Genomic DNA, 15,222 nt, shown 5'->3' with positions numbered 1-15,222 from the left:
AGAGTTATTCTGGTGGAAACTGGGCTGATGCACCAGAGGTTCCACCAGAAGCACCAGTGGGGGCGCAGAACCAAATATTTTGTGGTCTGAACTTTATCTCACCAAGCTCTTAAACACACACACACACACACAAATATATAAACAAAGGAGCTGCTGGATTAAGGGAGAATCATTCAAAAATATGTGGACGGAACTTCCTGCAGAGTCACTTCAGTCTTTCAGCGGCGTGTTTAGAGTTTCTCACCCAATACTGGCGCGAGGGCGAGGACTCACGCCCCCGACGGCTCCTGGTTTTGGAAGAACCGGAGAAAGGGCGGGAGGGGTGAGCGAGAGAGAGAGAGAGAGAGAGAGGAGGAGTGAATCATGGGTACTGAACTAAACTCCCTTCACTTTAGTCAGAGCTGCTGAAGAATGCACTGCTCTCTCACTCTCTCACTCCTGCTCTCGCTCGGTGTCTCTCGACCGTTCCTGCCGAACCCGCTCCGACCCTCCTACCTTCCTCCAGACGTCACACACACACACACACACACACACACACACACACACACACACACACACTGGCGCTGAGGAAACATGCCTGTAGTCGGAGTCGCTTCTAAACTGCGCCAGCCGTCGGTCCCCTCCAGGCCAGTGCACACGGCTCTACCGATCCAAAACAGAAGTCAGAGGTCGGATCTCGGCGTCTCGGACACGCCCACCCTGACCTGTCAGCTGTCAATCAAATCGGATTTGCAGGAGAGGAGCGACCTGGACGAGGAGAGGAGGATCTGTAAGGTCAGTCAGAAAGTACTTAGTAAAAACCTGCTGCCAGTGTGTGTGTGTGTGTGTGTGTGTGTGTGTGTGTGTGTGTGTGTGTGTGTGTGTGTAAGGAATGAATGAACGGATCTTCAAGCCGCGCAGGTTTCCTTGTTGTGATTTGAAAATAGCGCCTCCACACCGGGCATGAACATCCAACCTGAGTGTGTGTGTGTGTGTGTTCCTGTTATTTAGTTATTTTTATTTCTGTCGGTTTTTTTACCTCATTGCTAATTTGACTTTGAATTTAGAGACGTTATTATTATTATTATTATTATTATTATTATTATTATTAATATTATTATTATTAATAATAATATTAATTATTATTATTATTATTATTTTATTTTAATATTATTATTATTATTACATTATTATTATTATTTTATTTTAATATTATTATTATTAATTATTACATTATTATTATTATTATTATTATTATTTTATTATTATTATTATTAATATTATTATTGTTATTGTTATTATTTTATATTATTATTATTTTATATAAAAATTTTATAATAATAATTATTATTATTATATTATTATTATTATTATTATTGCTATTGTTATTATTATATTTATATTTATTATTATAAGTTCTGAATGTTATTGGAGAGGGGCGTGGCCGTGTGTTATAAGTTCTGAATGTTATTGGAGAGGGGCGTGGCCGTGTGTTATAAGTTCTGAATGTTATTGGAGAGGGGCGTGGCCGTGTGTTATAAGTTCTGAATGTTATTGGAGAGGGGCGTGGCCGTGTGTTATAAGTTCTGAATGTTATTGGAGAGGGGCGTGGCCGTGTGTTATAAGTTCTGAATGTTATTGGAGAGGGGCGTGGCCGTGTGTTATAAGTTCTGAATGTTATTGGAGAGGGGCGTGGCCGTGTGTTATAAGTTCTGAATGTTATTGGAGAGGGGCGTGGCCGTGTGTTATAAGTTCTGAATGTTATTGGAGAGGGGCGTGGCCGTGTGTTATAAGTTCTGAATGTTATTGGAGAGGGGCGTGGCCGTGTGTTATAAGTTCTGAATGTTATTGGAGAGGGGCGTGGCTGTGTGTTATAAGTTCTGAATGTTATTGGAGAGGGGCGTGGCCGTGTGTTATAAGTTCTGAATGTTATTGGAGAGGGGCGTGGCCGTGTGTTATGAGTTCTGAATGTTATTGGAGAGGGGCGTGGCCGTGTGTTATAAGTTCTGAATGTTATTGGAGAGGGGCGTGGCTGTGTGTTATAAGTTCTGAATGTTATTGGAGAGGGGCGTGGCTGTGTTATGAGTTTTGAATGTTATTGGAGAGGGGCGTGGCTGTTTGTTATGAGTTCTGAATGTTGTTGGAGAGGGGCGTGGCCGTGTGTTATAAGTTCTGAATGTTATTGGAGAGGGGCGTGGCTGTGTGTTATAAGTTCTGAATGTTATTGGAGAGGGGCGTGGCTGTGCGTTATGAGTTCTGAATGTTATTGGAGAGGGGCGTGGCTGTGTTATGAGTTTTGAATGTTATTGGAGAGGGGCGTGGCTGTGTGTTATTAGTCCTGAATGTTATTGGAGAGGGGCGTGGCTGTTTGTTATGAGTTCTGAATGTTGTTGGAGAGGGGCGTGGCCGTGTGTTATAAGTTCTGAATGTTATTGGAGAGGGGCGTGGCTGTGTGTTATAAGTTCTGAATGTTATTGGAGAGGGGCGTGGCTGTGTGTTATAAGTTCTGAATGTTATTGGAGAGGGGCGTGGCTGTGTGTTATAAGTTCTGAATGTTATTGGAGAGGGGCGTGGCTGTGTGTTATAAGTTCTGAATGTTATTGGAGAGGGGCGTGGCTGTGTGTTATAAGTTCTGAATGTTATTGGAGAGGGGCGTGGCTGTGTGTTATAAGTTCTGAATGTTATTGGAGAGGGGCGTGGCTGTGTGTTATAAGTTCTGAATGTTATTGGAGAGGGGCGTGGCTGTGTGTTATGAGTTCTGAATGTTATTGGAGAGGGGCGTGGCCGTGTGTCCTGATCCCCTGTGTTCCTGATCTCCTGTGTTCCTGACCCCCTGTGTTCCTGATCCTGATCCCCTGTGTTCCTGATCCCCTGTGTTCCTGATCCCCTGTGTTCCTGATCCCCTGTGTTCCTGATCCTGATCCCCTGTGTTCCTGATCCTGATCCCCTGTGTTCCTGATCCTGATCCCCTGTGTTCCTGATCCCCTGTGTTCCTGATCCCCTGTGTTCCTGATCCCCTGTGTTCCTGATCCCCTGTGTTCCTGATCCCCTGTGTTCCTGATCCTGATCCCCTGTGTTCCTGATCCTGATCCCCTGTGTTCCTGATCCCCTGTGTTCCTGATCCCCTGTGTTCCTGATCTCCTGTGTTCCTGATCCTGATCCCCTGTGTTCCTGATCCCCTGTGTTCCTGATCCCCTATTTTCCTGATCCTGATCCCCTGTGTTCCTGATCTCCTGTGTTCCTGATCTCCTGTGTTCCTGATCCCCTGTGTTCCTGATCTCCTGTGTTCCTGATCCCCTGTGTTCCTGATCCCCTGTGTTCCTGATCCCCTGTGTTCCTGATCCCCTGTGTTCCTGATCCCCTGTGTTCCTGATCTCCGGTGTTTTGATGTTTTTTTTGGGGGGGGGCGTGTCTGGTCCTTTTCTCTGACAGTGAACCTGTCCTAACCTGTTTGAAGGTCACCGAGAGGTGCCGAGTTTCCCTCGTTTGAGTTTGATTGGTGGGGCGAGTGAAGGAGTGTGTAGGTGGTGTGTAGGTGCGTGTTTGTGTGTTTGAACATCTGTGTGTGTGAGTGTGTGTGTGTGTACACGCCTGTCTGGACACGTTCCCACCTGTTTACAACCAGAACATAAAAGATCATGAAGGTTTTCGGTCCTTCTAAAATGTGCAGTTAAACTTTGATTGGTTACAATTAAAATAAATAAATACAGATTTGATTATTCGACAGCACCGGCGCATTAGCATCCATAAGCAAAACTGGACTACCACCTAAATCCACCTAAATCTGTCGTTAAGCCAATGAGGGGGTGTCGGACGCAAAATCTGTGAAGTCACTTTGAGACCGGGTCCATCGCAAAAAGTGCCGTACGAATACGTTTGAACTGACTTGAGATGGATGTTGCGATGTTAGCATAGCAGATAATCATGTGGCGTCCCTCAGGGTTCGATCCTTGGATCGCCAATCTTTATAAAAACGTGTTTTTTTATCTGTACTAGAAGGAGAGGACGTGGTGCGCTGGTGCTTTTTACTTTACCTTTATGCTTGTTCACATTCAGGGTTCTGGTTTATGGACCCAGAGTGCAAATGCTAATGAACAGTCGCTAGTTTTTAAAGCTAAGCCAATAAGGGGGTGTCGGACCCTGAATCTGTGAAGCCACTTTGAGACCGGGTTCGTCACAAAAAGCGCCGTAAAAATTTGACCTGACTTGAGACAGATGTGGCGATGGTAGCATAGCAGATAATCAGTGTATGTGGCATCCCTCAGGGTTTAATCCTTGGATCGCTAATCTTTATAAAAACATGTTTTTTTTTTTATCTGTACTAGAAGAAGAGGACGTGATGCGCTGGTGCTTTTTTCTTTTCCTTAATGCTTCTTTACATACTCAGGGTTCCAGTTTATGGACCCCTAGTGCGAATGCTAATAAACTGTCTCTAGTTTTGAAAGCTAAGCCAATGAGGGGGGTGTCAGACCCGTAATCTGTGAAGCCTCTTTGAGACCGGGTCTTCCCAAAACGCTACATACGGATACGTTTGACTTGAGACAGATGTGGCGGTGGTAGCATAGCAGATAATCAGTGCATGTGGCGTCCCTCAGGGTTCAATCCTTGGATCGCTAATCTTTATAAAAATGTGTTTTTTTTATCTGTACTAGAAGGAGAGGACGTGGTGCGCTGGTGCTTTTTACCTGTTCTTAATGCTGGGTCGGTCCCAAAAAGCGCCATACAAATATGTTTTACCTGCACCACTAGGGGGCGCTAAATAAATAATAAACCTCTACGTTTCGTTGTCTCTAATAATGTGGACGCTGTTTTATTTGTGCTCTTCCCCCTTTTTGGATCTACTTCCATTCTTGCACGTGTTTGGGGTCGCGTCTCGTCCCCTGTCTCGCAGCGACGCCCAGCCCCGTTACACCATCAGTCTTCAGTGGGGGAAAACAATCGTGATTTAAGGCTGGACGTGTGCAGCTATTTATGGACATGTAGCACATCGAGACGGAGACCGAGCGTCCCCTTGTTTTTTGACGTAGCCGAGTCCCGTCTGATGAATCAGGTGGTTTACAGTCAGTCTGATTCTACACAGAGACGCTCTCTTAAACTTCCATGATCGATTTGGCTACTCGATAAACATAGATGATAAACATAAACTATACGGTGATCTGTGAAGTGTGTCTGTGTGTGGGAATTTGTGCCCATCCAATGTTGGTCTAGAAAGCCTCAGTCGATGTTCCGGTTCATCCCAGAGCTCTTGAGTGGGGCTGAGCTCAGGCCTCTGTGTTCTTCATGTCATGCTGGAACGGGAAAGGTCCTTAGGGTAGGGCATTTGTAGTGTAGTGGTTAAGGTACTGGACTAGTAATGGAAAGGTCGCTGGTTCAAGCCCCACCTCTGCCAGATTGCTCCTGTTGGGCCCTTGAGCAAGGCCCTTAATCCTCAATTGTACTGTAAGTCGCTTTGGATAAAGGCGTCCGCTAAGTGCCGAAAATGTAAATGTTGAGGGCCAGCTGTAGCCTAGTGGTTAATAAGGTACTGGACTAGTAATGGAAAGGTTGCTGGTTCAAGCCCCACCTCAACTGTTGGGCCCTTGAGCAAGGCCCTTAATCCTCAATTGCTTAGACAGTATACTGTCACACTGCTGTAAGTCGCTTTGGATAAAAGCGTCCGCTAAGTGCCAAAAATGTAAGTGTTAAGGGCCAGCTGTAGCCCACTGGTTAGATACTGGACCAGTGAACAGAGGGTTGCTGGTTCAAGCCCCACTTTCAAGCCCCAGGTTTCTGCTGTTGGGCCCTTGAACAAGGCCCCTATGTCCCCTTGAACAAGGTTCTATGTAAAGGTCCTTCCCTAAACTGTTGGTGCCAAGTCACGATCCAGTTCTCATTTCTGCACTGTCCCCTGTCTATCCAGTTTCTCCGTTGCGGGTTGGTGCCGAGTCGGAATCATATCATTTCCTTTATATAGTTGATTTATTACACCTGTTACAACTGTTCTGGCTAAAACTTGTGAATTCAGCCATTAGAAAGTCGTACTTGCTTCCAGGGTTCGAATCCCCAGCTGAGCTATCGACCGGTTGGGTGTCTACATGCTACCCCTGAGCGGTCCCTGTGATGGTCCCCCCCGGTCCCTGCGATGGTTTAGCGTTTCGTTTCTGGGTAAACAGGACCCCCCGTCACTACCTGTGATGAAAGTGAAGTGAAGTGTGTACGTGTGTGTGTTTTTGTTATAAATAAACACACTTTGCAGCCGATAAGGGATCTTACAGAGCAATAGGAGAAAGTGGAGTCCCTCAGGGCTCGGTGTTCGGCCCGTGTGAGCCGTGAAGTGCTCCTGACCGAGCGAACACGAGGAATGTAAACACAGAGCTGTGGGTTCTGGTCGATCGCACAGCCGAGCGTATGATGAGTGCCTTGTTTACATCGGTCGGGGTATTTATGTACCACGGCTACGGGTGGTCTGGAAAAATACCGATAAATATGCATGAACGCCTCCGAAGTGAAAGTGGAACCCGCGGCAGGTGATTTTACCCCGACTGAGCCGCACGGAGGGGCCAAACGGAGCAAAGAATGCCCTGATTATTCAAATATACACTTCTTTAATTTCCTATATTCATTACAACCACGTTTTCCCTCTTAAACTCCCTGTTTATTTAATAATAAATAAAATTCGGACCCTTGACACGGGTTATCACGTCATTCTTACACTTTCAACTAGGAGGACACAGGGTCTTAAGTTCTTGCTCATGAGAATTCGATGAATCCATGATGAAGGTATAAATCTGAGTATTTCCTGATGTTGTCTGGGTTTATTTCTGGTGAGCGGATGGTAGGAGCTTCCTCACCTGGATCCTCACAGGAGCCTGAATTAGAACCTTTTGTAGTCGCAGTTCCTTGATCTTTGCACCTTTGTGGTGGGCTACGGGACCTCCCTCCAGGCTCACCGAGGCCCCCTGGGGTGTCATGGCCCCCTGGTTGAGAACCGCTGCTCTGTAAAAGCCTGCTTAAAGTTCTCCAAGGGCTCAGCGACAAGTCATCCAGATATCCTGAGATCCAAATGGGACTTACGGGAACCACTGCTAACCAAGAGATATATCAGTGCTTCCTTTGCGATGAGGTTCTGCGTAGGAACAATTACAAACGGTGAAGCCGGTAGTTTATAGCCGCTAGCTGGAACATTACAGAGAGAGTCGGGCGTGGCCAAGGTCGTGTGGAGAGGATTCGTTTAGTCAGGCGAGAATCTAAAACGATCTGTCCATAAACTGACTGTAACCTGGCGGCTGCTGAATGAGTTGAGTCATGTCCTTCTGAGTTGACATTTCCAGCAGAGGGGGCATGGAGGTGCAGATGATTGATGTGCTGGTTGGTTGATTGATGTGCGTCTTGTGTTAAATGGTGATACTGGTGATATCTGTATCTCTACATTTCTATAGGTCTGTATCTTTATAGGTCTGTATCTCTATATGTCTGTATCTCTATACGTCTTAATCTCTATACATCTGTATCTCTATACATCTGTATCTCTATACGTCTGTATTTCTACATGTCTCAGTCTCTATACATCTGTATCTCTATACGTCTCAATCTCTATACATCTGTATCTCTATACGTCTTAATCTCTATACATCTGTATCTCTATACATCTGTATCTCTATACGTCTGTATTTCTACATGTCTCAGTCTCTATACATCTGTATCTCTATACGTCTCAATCTCTATACATCTGTATCTCTATACGTCTCAATCTCTATACATCTGTATCTCTATACATCTGTATCTCTATACGTCTGTATTTCTACATGTCTCGGTCTCTATACATCTGTATCTCTATACATCTTAATCTCTATACATCTGTATCTCTATACATCTGTATCTCTATACATCTTAATCTCTATGTCTCAATCTCTATACATCTGTATCTCTATACATCTGTATCTCTATACGTCTTAATCTCTATGTCTCAATCTCTATACATCTGTATCTCTATACATCTGTATCTCTATACGTCTCAATCTCTATACATCTGTATCTCTATACGTCTCAATCTCTATACATCTGTATCTCTATACGTCTTAATCTCTATGTCTCAATCTCTATACATCTGTATCTCTATATGTCAGTATATCTATACCCTTGTACGTCTGTATGTCTGTATCTCTATATCCATTTATGGCTGTGTCCCTATGTGTCTTCATCTCTGTATCTATATGTCAGTATCTATATATCCCTATACATTTGTCCTATACACACACCTCAGTATATCGGTGTGTTCCTGTGCTGCTTGTGTATCAGGATACAGAAGCAGTGCTGCACCTGGTCCTGTCAGTGGATCTTTTATTATCACACACACACACACACACACACACATTCTGATAGAGGAGAAACATCTGTGACCCACAGCTGGAGATGTGATGGTAGTTAGAAGATCTTTAAGGAAGCAGAGCAGGTCAGGATACCAGGTTATAGAACATCTCACCAGGTTCAGGATCTGATCTTCTGGCTGGAGAGGTTAAACCCAGCAGAGTTTAAAGAAGCGTAACAATAATAATACATGTAAAAACGTTTAGTTTTACAAACGACTATAATTTCTAATTATGGATGATAAATGAACTAGATTTATAAATTAATAACTGAGCATCAGCGCCCACAGCATGTGTGAAGTGGAGGATGCTGGATTTTAGAGACACATGCTGCCACCCAGGCGACGCCTTTGAAATATTAATAATAATAATAATGATAATGATAGTAATAATAATAATAATAATCATAATAATAATAATAATCATAATCATAATAATAATAATAATAATAATGATTAATAATAAAAAAAAAAAAAAATATTGATAAAATAATAATAATAATAATGATAATAATAATAAATATGAATAATAACAATAAGAAATAATTAATAATAATAGTAATAATAATAATAATTCTAATAATAATAATAATAATATTAATTAATAAAAATAATAATTATATAATAATAATAATAATAATTAATAAAAACAATAATCATATAATAATAAATATTAATATTAATAATAATAAATAATAATCATTAATAGTACGGCACCCTTGACATCTTTCTGTCACGCTCTGTCAGAACATTCACGTGAGGTCATCAGTCCCTGAGCTGAAGCTGAGGTGTAGAAATGTGTTAATGTGGCTCAGTAACAGAATTCTGGTTTCCTTCCACCTCTCAGAATCATGCCAGTAGGTGGACTGGCAGCTCTAAATTGGTCCTAAGTGTAAATGAAGAAGTGTGTGTGTGTTGGGCTGTGATTAAATTGGCATCCTGTCCACATGTATTTCTTTCTTTCTTTGTTGTTTTTTAATGGGCACAAATCCCCACAGACATACTCCAAAGTCTTGTGAGAATCTTCTCAGAAGTGTTTGTCAGGTGTCCGAATACTTTTGGCCTGAGGACTCGGGTTTGTTCCTCACCTTTAGTCTTTGTGTGTGTGTGTGTGTGTGTGTGTGTGTGTGTGTGTTTCTACATGACAGTAGGTGGATTAGCTGCTCTTATTTACCCACAGGTGTGACCCTGTGTGAGTGTGTGATATCTCATGTCTGGAGTCCAGGTGTCACTGAGACCCTGACCAGGTTGAAGTGGTTAGAATGAGTGAGGGTTCTCGTCCTCTCGTCTCTCTGCGTGTCTCCTGAGTTCAGAGCTAATGAGAGTCATGCTGCTCCTCCAGATGTTTCCCCTCTGTGTGTGTGTGAGTGTGTGTGTGTGTGTGTGTGTGTGCATGCGTGTGTGTGTGTGTGTGTGTGTGTGTGTGTGTGTGAAGGTTACTCGCGGTCAGACGGGTTGCTCTAACCCGGGTTCTGCTCCGGAACTCTTCAGTCTTTCCACTCGTCTGAGAACATCATACCACCTTATACAAAGTTTTTGCCCCCCCCCAGTGTTTCTCAGTACTGTATATAAATATGATATGCCTGAAAGGGGGGCACAAACTTTTGCAGTTTATGTGCAGTTGTGTATGTTTAAGTGTGCCTATATACAGTGTATATAAAAGTGTGTATACATTATGTATAGGTGTGTGTGTGTGTGTAAACAGAGTGTATAGGTGTGTGTGTATACAGATTGTATAGGTGTGTGTGTGTATAGGTGAGTGTGTATACAGAGTGTATAGGTTTATATTGTGTATATACATTATGTTTATAGGTGTGTGTGTGTGTATACATTGTGGGCATAGGTGTGTGTGTGTTTACAGAGTGTATAGGTGTATATTAAGTGTGTAGAGGTGTATATAATGTATACAGTGTATATACTGTAGGTGTGTATATGCATTATGTTTATAAGTGTGTGTATACATTGTGTGCGTAGGTGTGTGTGTGTGTGTGTGTATACATAGTATATATGTGTGTGTGTAAGTGTATACAGAGAGTGTAAAGGTGTAAATTGTGTATATAGAGGTGTGTATACATTATGTGTATAGGTGTGTGTGTGTATATATATACAGTGTATCACAAAAGTGAGTACACCCCTCACATTTCTGCAAATATTTTATTATATCTTTTCATGGGACGACACTATAGACATGAAACTTGGATATAACTTAGAGTAGTCAGTGTACAACTTGTATAGCAGTGTAGATTTACTGTCTTCTGAAAATAACTCAACACACAGCCATTAATGTCTAAATGGCTGGCAACATAAGTGAGTACACCCCACAGTGAACATGTCCAAATTGTGCCTAAAGTGTCAATATTTTGTGTGACCACCATTATTATCACTGCCTTAACCCTCCTGGGCATGGAATTCACCAGAGCTGCACAGGTTGCTACTGGAATCCTCTTCCACTCCTCCATGATGACATCACGGAGCTGGTGGATGTTAGACACCTTGAACTCATCCACCTTCCACTTGAGGATGCGCCACAGGTGCTCAATTGGGTTTAGTCCATCACCTTTACCTTCAGCTTCCTCAGCAAGGCAGTTGTCATCTTGGAGGTTGTGTTTGGGGTCATTATCCTGTTGGAAAACTGCAATGAGGCCCAGTTTTCGAAGGGAGGGGATCATGCTCTGTTTCAGAATGTCACAGTACATGTTGGAATTCATGTTTCCCTCAATGAACTGCAGCTCCCCAGTGCCAGCAACACTCATGCAGCCCAAGACCATGATGCTACCACCACCATGCTTGACTGTAGGCAAGATACAGTTGTCTTGGTACTTCTCACCAGGGTGCCGCCACACATGCTGGACACCATCTGAGCCAAACAAGTTTATCTTGGTCTCGTCAGACCACAGGGCATTCCAGTAATCCATGTTCTTGGACTGCTTGTCTTCAGCAAACTGTTTGCTGGCTTTCTTGTGCGTCAGCTTCCTTCTGGGATGACGACCATGCAGACCGAGTTGATGCAGTGTGCGGCGTATGGTCTGAGCACTGACAGGCTGACCTCCCACGTCTTCAACCTCTGTAGCAATGCTGGCAGCACTCATGTGTCTATTTTTTAAAGCCAACCTCTGGATATGACGCCGAACACGGGGACTCAACTTCTTTGGTCGACCCTGGCGAAGCCTGTTCCGAGTGGAACCTGTCCTGGAAAACCGCTGTATGACCTTGGGCATCATGCTGTAGCTCAGTTTCAGGGTGTTAGCAATCTTCTTATAGCCCAGGCCATCTTTGTGGAGAGCAACAATTCTATTTCTCACATCCTCAGAGAGTTCTTTGCCATGAGGTGCCATGTTGAATATCCAGTGGCCAGTATGAGAGAATTGTACCCAAAACACCAAATTTAACAGCCCTGCTCCCCATTTACACCTGGGACCTTGACACATGACACCAGGGAGGGACAACGACACATTTGGGCACAATTTGGACATGTTCACTGTGGGGTGTACTCACTTATGTTGCCAGCTATTTAGACATTAATGGCTGTGTGTTGAGTTATTTTCAGAAGACAGTAAATCTACACTGCTATACAAGTTGTACACTGACTACTCTAAGTTATATCCAAGTTTCATGTCTATAGTGTTGTCCCATGAAAATATATAATGAAATATTTGCAGAAATGTGAGGGGTGTACTCACTTTCGTGATACACTGTACATTGTGTGTGTAGGTGTGTGTGTTTACAGAGTGTATACATATATAAAGTGCATAGAGGTGTGTATAGTGGATACAGTGTATATAGGTGTGGATATACATTATGTTTATAGGTGTGTGTGTATACAGAGTGTATAGGTGTGTGTGTGTATACAGAGTGTATAGGTGTATATTGTGTATATACATTATGTTTATAGGTGTGTGTGTGTATACATTGTGTGCGTAGGTGTGTGTGTATACAGAGTGTATAGGTGTGTGTAAGTGTATACAGTGAGTGTATAGGTGTAAATTGTGTATATAGAGGTGTGTATACATTATGTGTATAGGTGTGTGTGTGTTTACAGGGTGTATAGGTGTATATTAAGTGTGTAGAAGTGTATATAATGTATACAGTGTATATACTGTAGATGTGTATATACATTATGTTTATAGGTGTGTATACATTATGTGTATAGGTGTGTGTGTGTGTGTGTGTATATACATTGTGTGTGTAGGTGTGTGTGTGTTTACAGAGTGTGTACATATATTAAGTGCGTAGAGGTGTGTATAATGTATACAGTGTATATACTGTTGATGTGTTTATACATTATGTTTATAGGTGTGTGTATACATTGTGTGCATGGGTGTGTGTGTGTATACAGAGTGTATAGGTGTGTGTGTAAGTGTATACATATATATATATACAGTGTATCACAAAAGTGAGTACACCCCTCACATTTCTGCAAATATTTTATTATATCTTTTCATGGGACAACACTATAGACATGAAACTTGGATATAACTTAGAGTAGTCAGTGTACAGCTTGTATAGCAGTGTAGATTTACTGTCTTCTGAAAATAACTCAACACACAGCCATTAATGTCTAAATAGCTGCAACATAAGTGAGTACACCCCACAGTGAACATGTCCAAATTGTGCCCAAAGTGTCAATATTTTGTGTGACCACCATTATTATCCAGCACTGCCTTAACCCTCCTGGGCATGGAATTCACCAGAGCTGCACAGGTTGCTACTGGAATCCTCTTCCACTCCTCCATGATGACATCACGGAGCTGGTGGATGTTAGACACCTTGAACTCCTCCACCTTCCACTTGAGGATGCGCCACAGGTGCTCAATTGGGTTTAGTCCATCACCTTTACCTTCAGCTTCCTCAGCAAGGCAGTTGTCATCTTGGAGGTTGTGTTTGGGGTCGTTATCCTGTTGGAAAACTGCCATGAGGCCCAGTTTTCGAAGGGAGGGGATCATGCTCTGTTTCAGAATGTCACAGTACATGTTGGAATTCATGTTTCCCTCAATGAACTGCAGCTCCCCAGTGCCAGCAACACTCATGCAGCCCAAGACCATGATGCTACCACCACCATGCTTGACTGTAGGCAAGATACAGTTGTCTTGGTACTTCTCACCAGGGCGCCGCCACACATGCTGGACACCATCTGAGCCAAACAAGTTTATCTTGGTCTCATCAGACCACAGGGCATTCCAGTAATCCATGTTCTTGGACTGCTTGTCTTCAGCAAACTGTTTGCGGGCTTTCTTGTGCGTCAGCTTCCTTCTGGGATGATGACCATGCAGACCGAGTTGATGCAGTGTGCGGCGTATGGTCTGAGCACTGACAGGCTGACCTCCCATGTCTTCAACCTCTGCAGCAATGCTGGCAGCACTCATGTGTCTATTTTTTAAAGCCAACCTCTGGATATGACGCCGAACACGTGGACTCAACTTCTTTGGTCGACCCTGGCGAAGCCTGTTCCGAGTGGAACCTGTCCTGGAAAACCGCTGTATGACCTTGGCCACCATGCTGTAGCTCAGTTTCAGGGTGTTAGCAATCTTCTTATAGCCCAGGCCATCTTTGTGGAGAGCAACAATTCTATTTCTCACATCCTCAGAGAGTTCTTTGCCATGAGGTGCCATGTTGAATATCCAGTGGCCAGTATGAGAGAATTGTACCCAAAACACCAAATTTAACAGCCCTGCTCCCCATTTACACCTGGGACCTTGACACATGACACCAGGGAGGGACAACGACACATTTGGGCACAATTTGGACATGTTCACTGTGGGGTGTACTCACTTATGTTGCAGCTATTTAGACATTAATGGCTGTGTGTTGAGTTATTTTCAGAAGACAGTAAATCTACACTGCTATACAAGTTGTACACTGACTACTCTAAGTTATATCCAAGTTTCATGTCTATAGTGTTGTCCCATGAAAAGATATAATGAAATATTTGCAGAAATGTGAGGGGTGTACTCACTTTTGTGATACACTGTATATATATAGGTGTAAATTGTGTATATAGAGGTGTGTAAACATTATGTGTATAGGTGTGTGTATAGGTGTGTGTGTGTTTACAGAGTGTATACGTATATTATGTGTATACAGGATGTACAGGTGTATATTAAGTTTGTAGAGCTGTATATAATGTATATAGTGTATATAGATGTGTATGTACATTATGTTTATAGGTCTAAGCAATTAAGGTTTGGGGGCTTCCTCAAGGGCCCAACAGTGGCAACCTGACAGTGGTGGGGCTTGAACCAGTGACCTTCTACTTACTAGTCCAGTACCTTAACCACTAGGCTACAACTGCCCTACATATACAGAGTGTATAGGTGTGTGTGTATGCAGAGAGTATATAGGGGTAAAATGTGTATACAGTGCATATAGGTGTGGATATACATTATGTTTATAGGTGTGTGTATACAGTGTGTACAGGTGTGTGTGTGTGTGTGTGTATACAGAGTGTATAGGTGTGTGTGTGTATACAGTGTACATACATTATGTTTATAGGTGTGTGTTTGTGTATACAGAGTGTATAGGTGTGTGTGTGTAAGTGTATACAGAGAGTTTATAGGTGTATACAGTGTACGCATATACATTATGTTTATAGGTGTGTGTGTATGTGTGTATACAGAGTGTATAGGTGTATACAGTGTACGCATATACATTATGTTTATAGGTGTGTGTGTATGTGTGTATACAGAGTGTATAGGTGTGCATATACGTTGTGTTTACAGGTGTGTGTGTGTGTGTGTGTGTGTGTGTATACAGAGTGTATAGGTGTGTGTGTGTGTAAGTGTATACAGAGAGTGTATAGGTGTATACAGTGTACGCATATACATTATGTTTATAGGTGTGTGTGTATGTGTGTATACAGAGTGTATAGGTGTGCATATACGTTGTGTTTACAGGTGTGTGTG

At 42.9% G+C, this 15,222-nt stretch overlaps 1 protein-coding gene across 1 annotated transcript in view; it reads left to right on the top strand.

The window, feature by feature from the left end:
• Positions 1–549: 549 nt before the first annotated feature.
• Positions 550–15,222, top strand: part of nav3 (neuron navigator 3) — a 123,398-nt gene continuing 108,725 nt past the window's right edge. Inside the window, exon 1 of the mRNA XM_062997194.1 lies at positions 550–774. Coding sequence (XP_062853264.1) covers positions 574–774 — 201 coding nt within the window. The 5' untranslated portion in view covers positions 550–573. The remainder of the gene's footprint in view (positions 775–15,222) is intronic.

This window comes from Trichomycterus rosablanca, chromosome 1 (assembly GCF_030014385.1).
Source record: "Trichomycterus rosablanca isolate fTriRos1 chromosome 1, fTriRos1.hap1, whole genome shotgun sequence".
NCBI lineage: Eukaryota > Metazoa > Chordata > Actinopteri > Siluriformes > Trichomycteridae > Trichomycterus > Trichomycterus rosablanca.
This window is presented reverse-complemented; position numbering and strand designations above follow the sequence as displayed.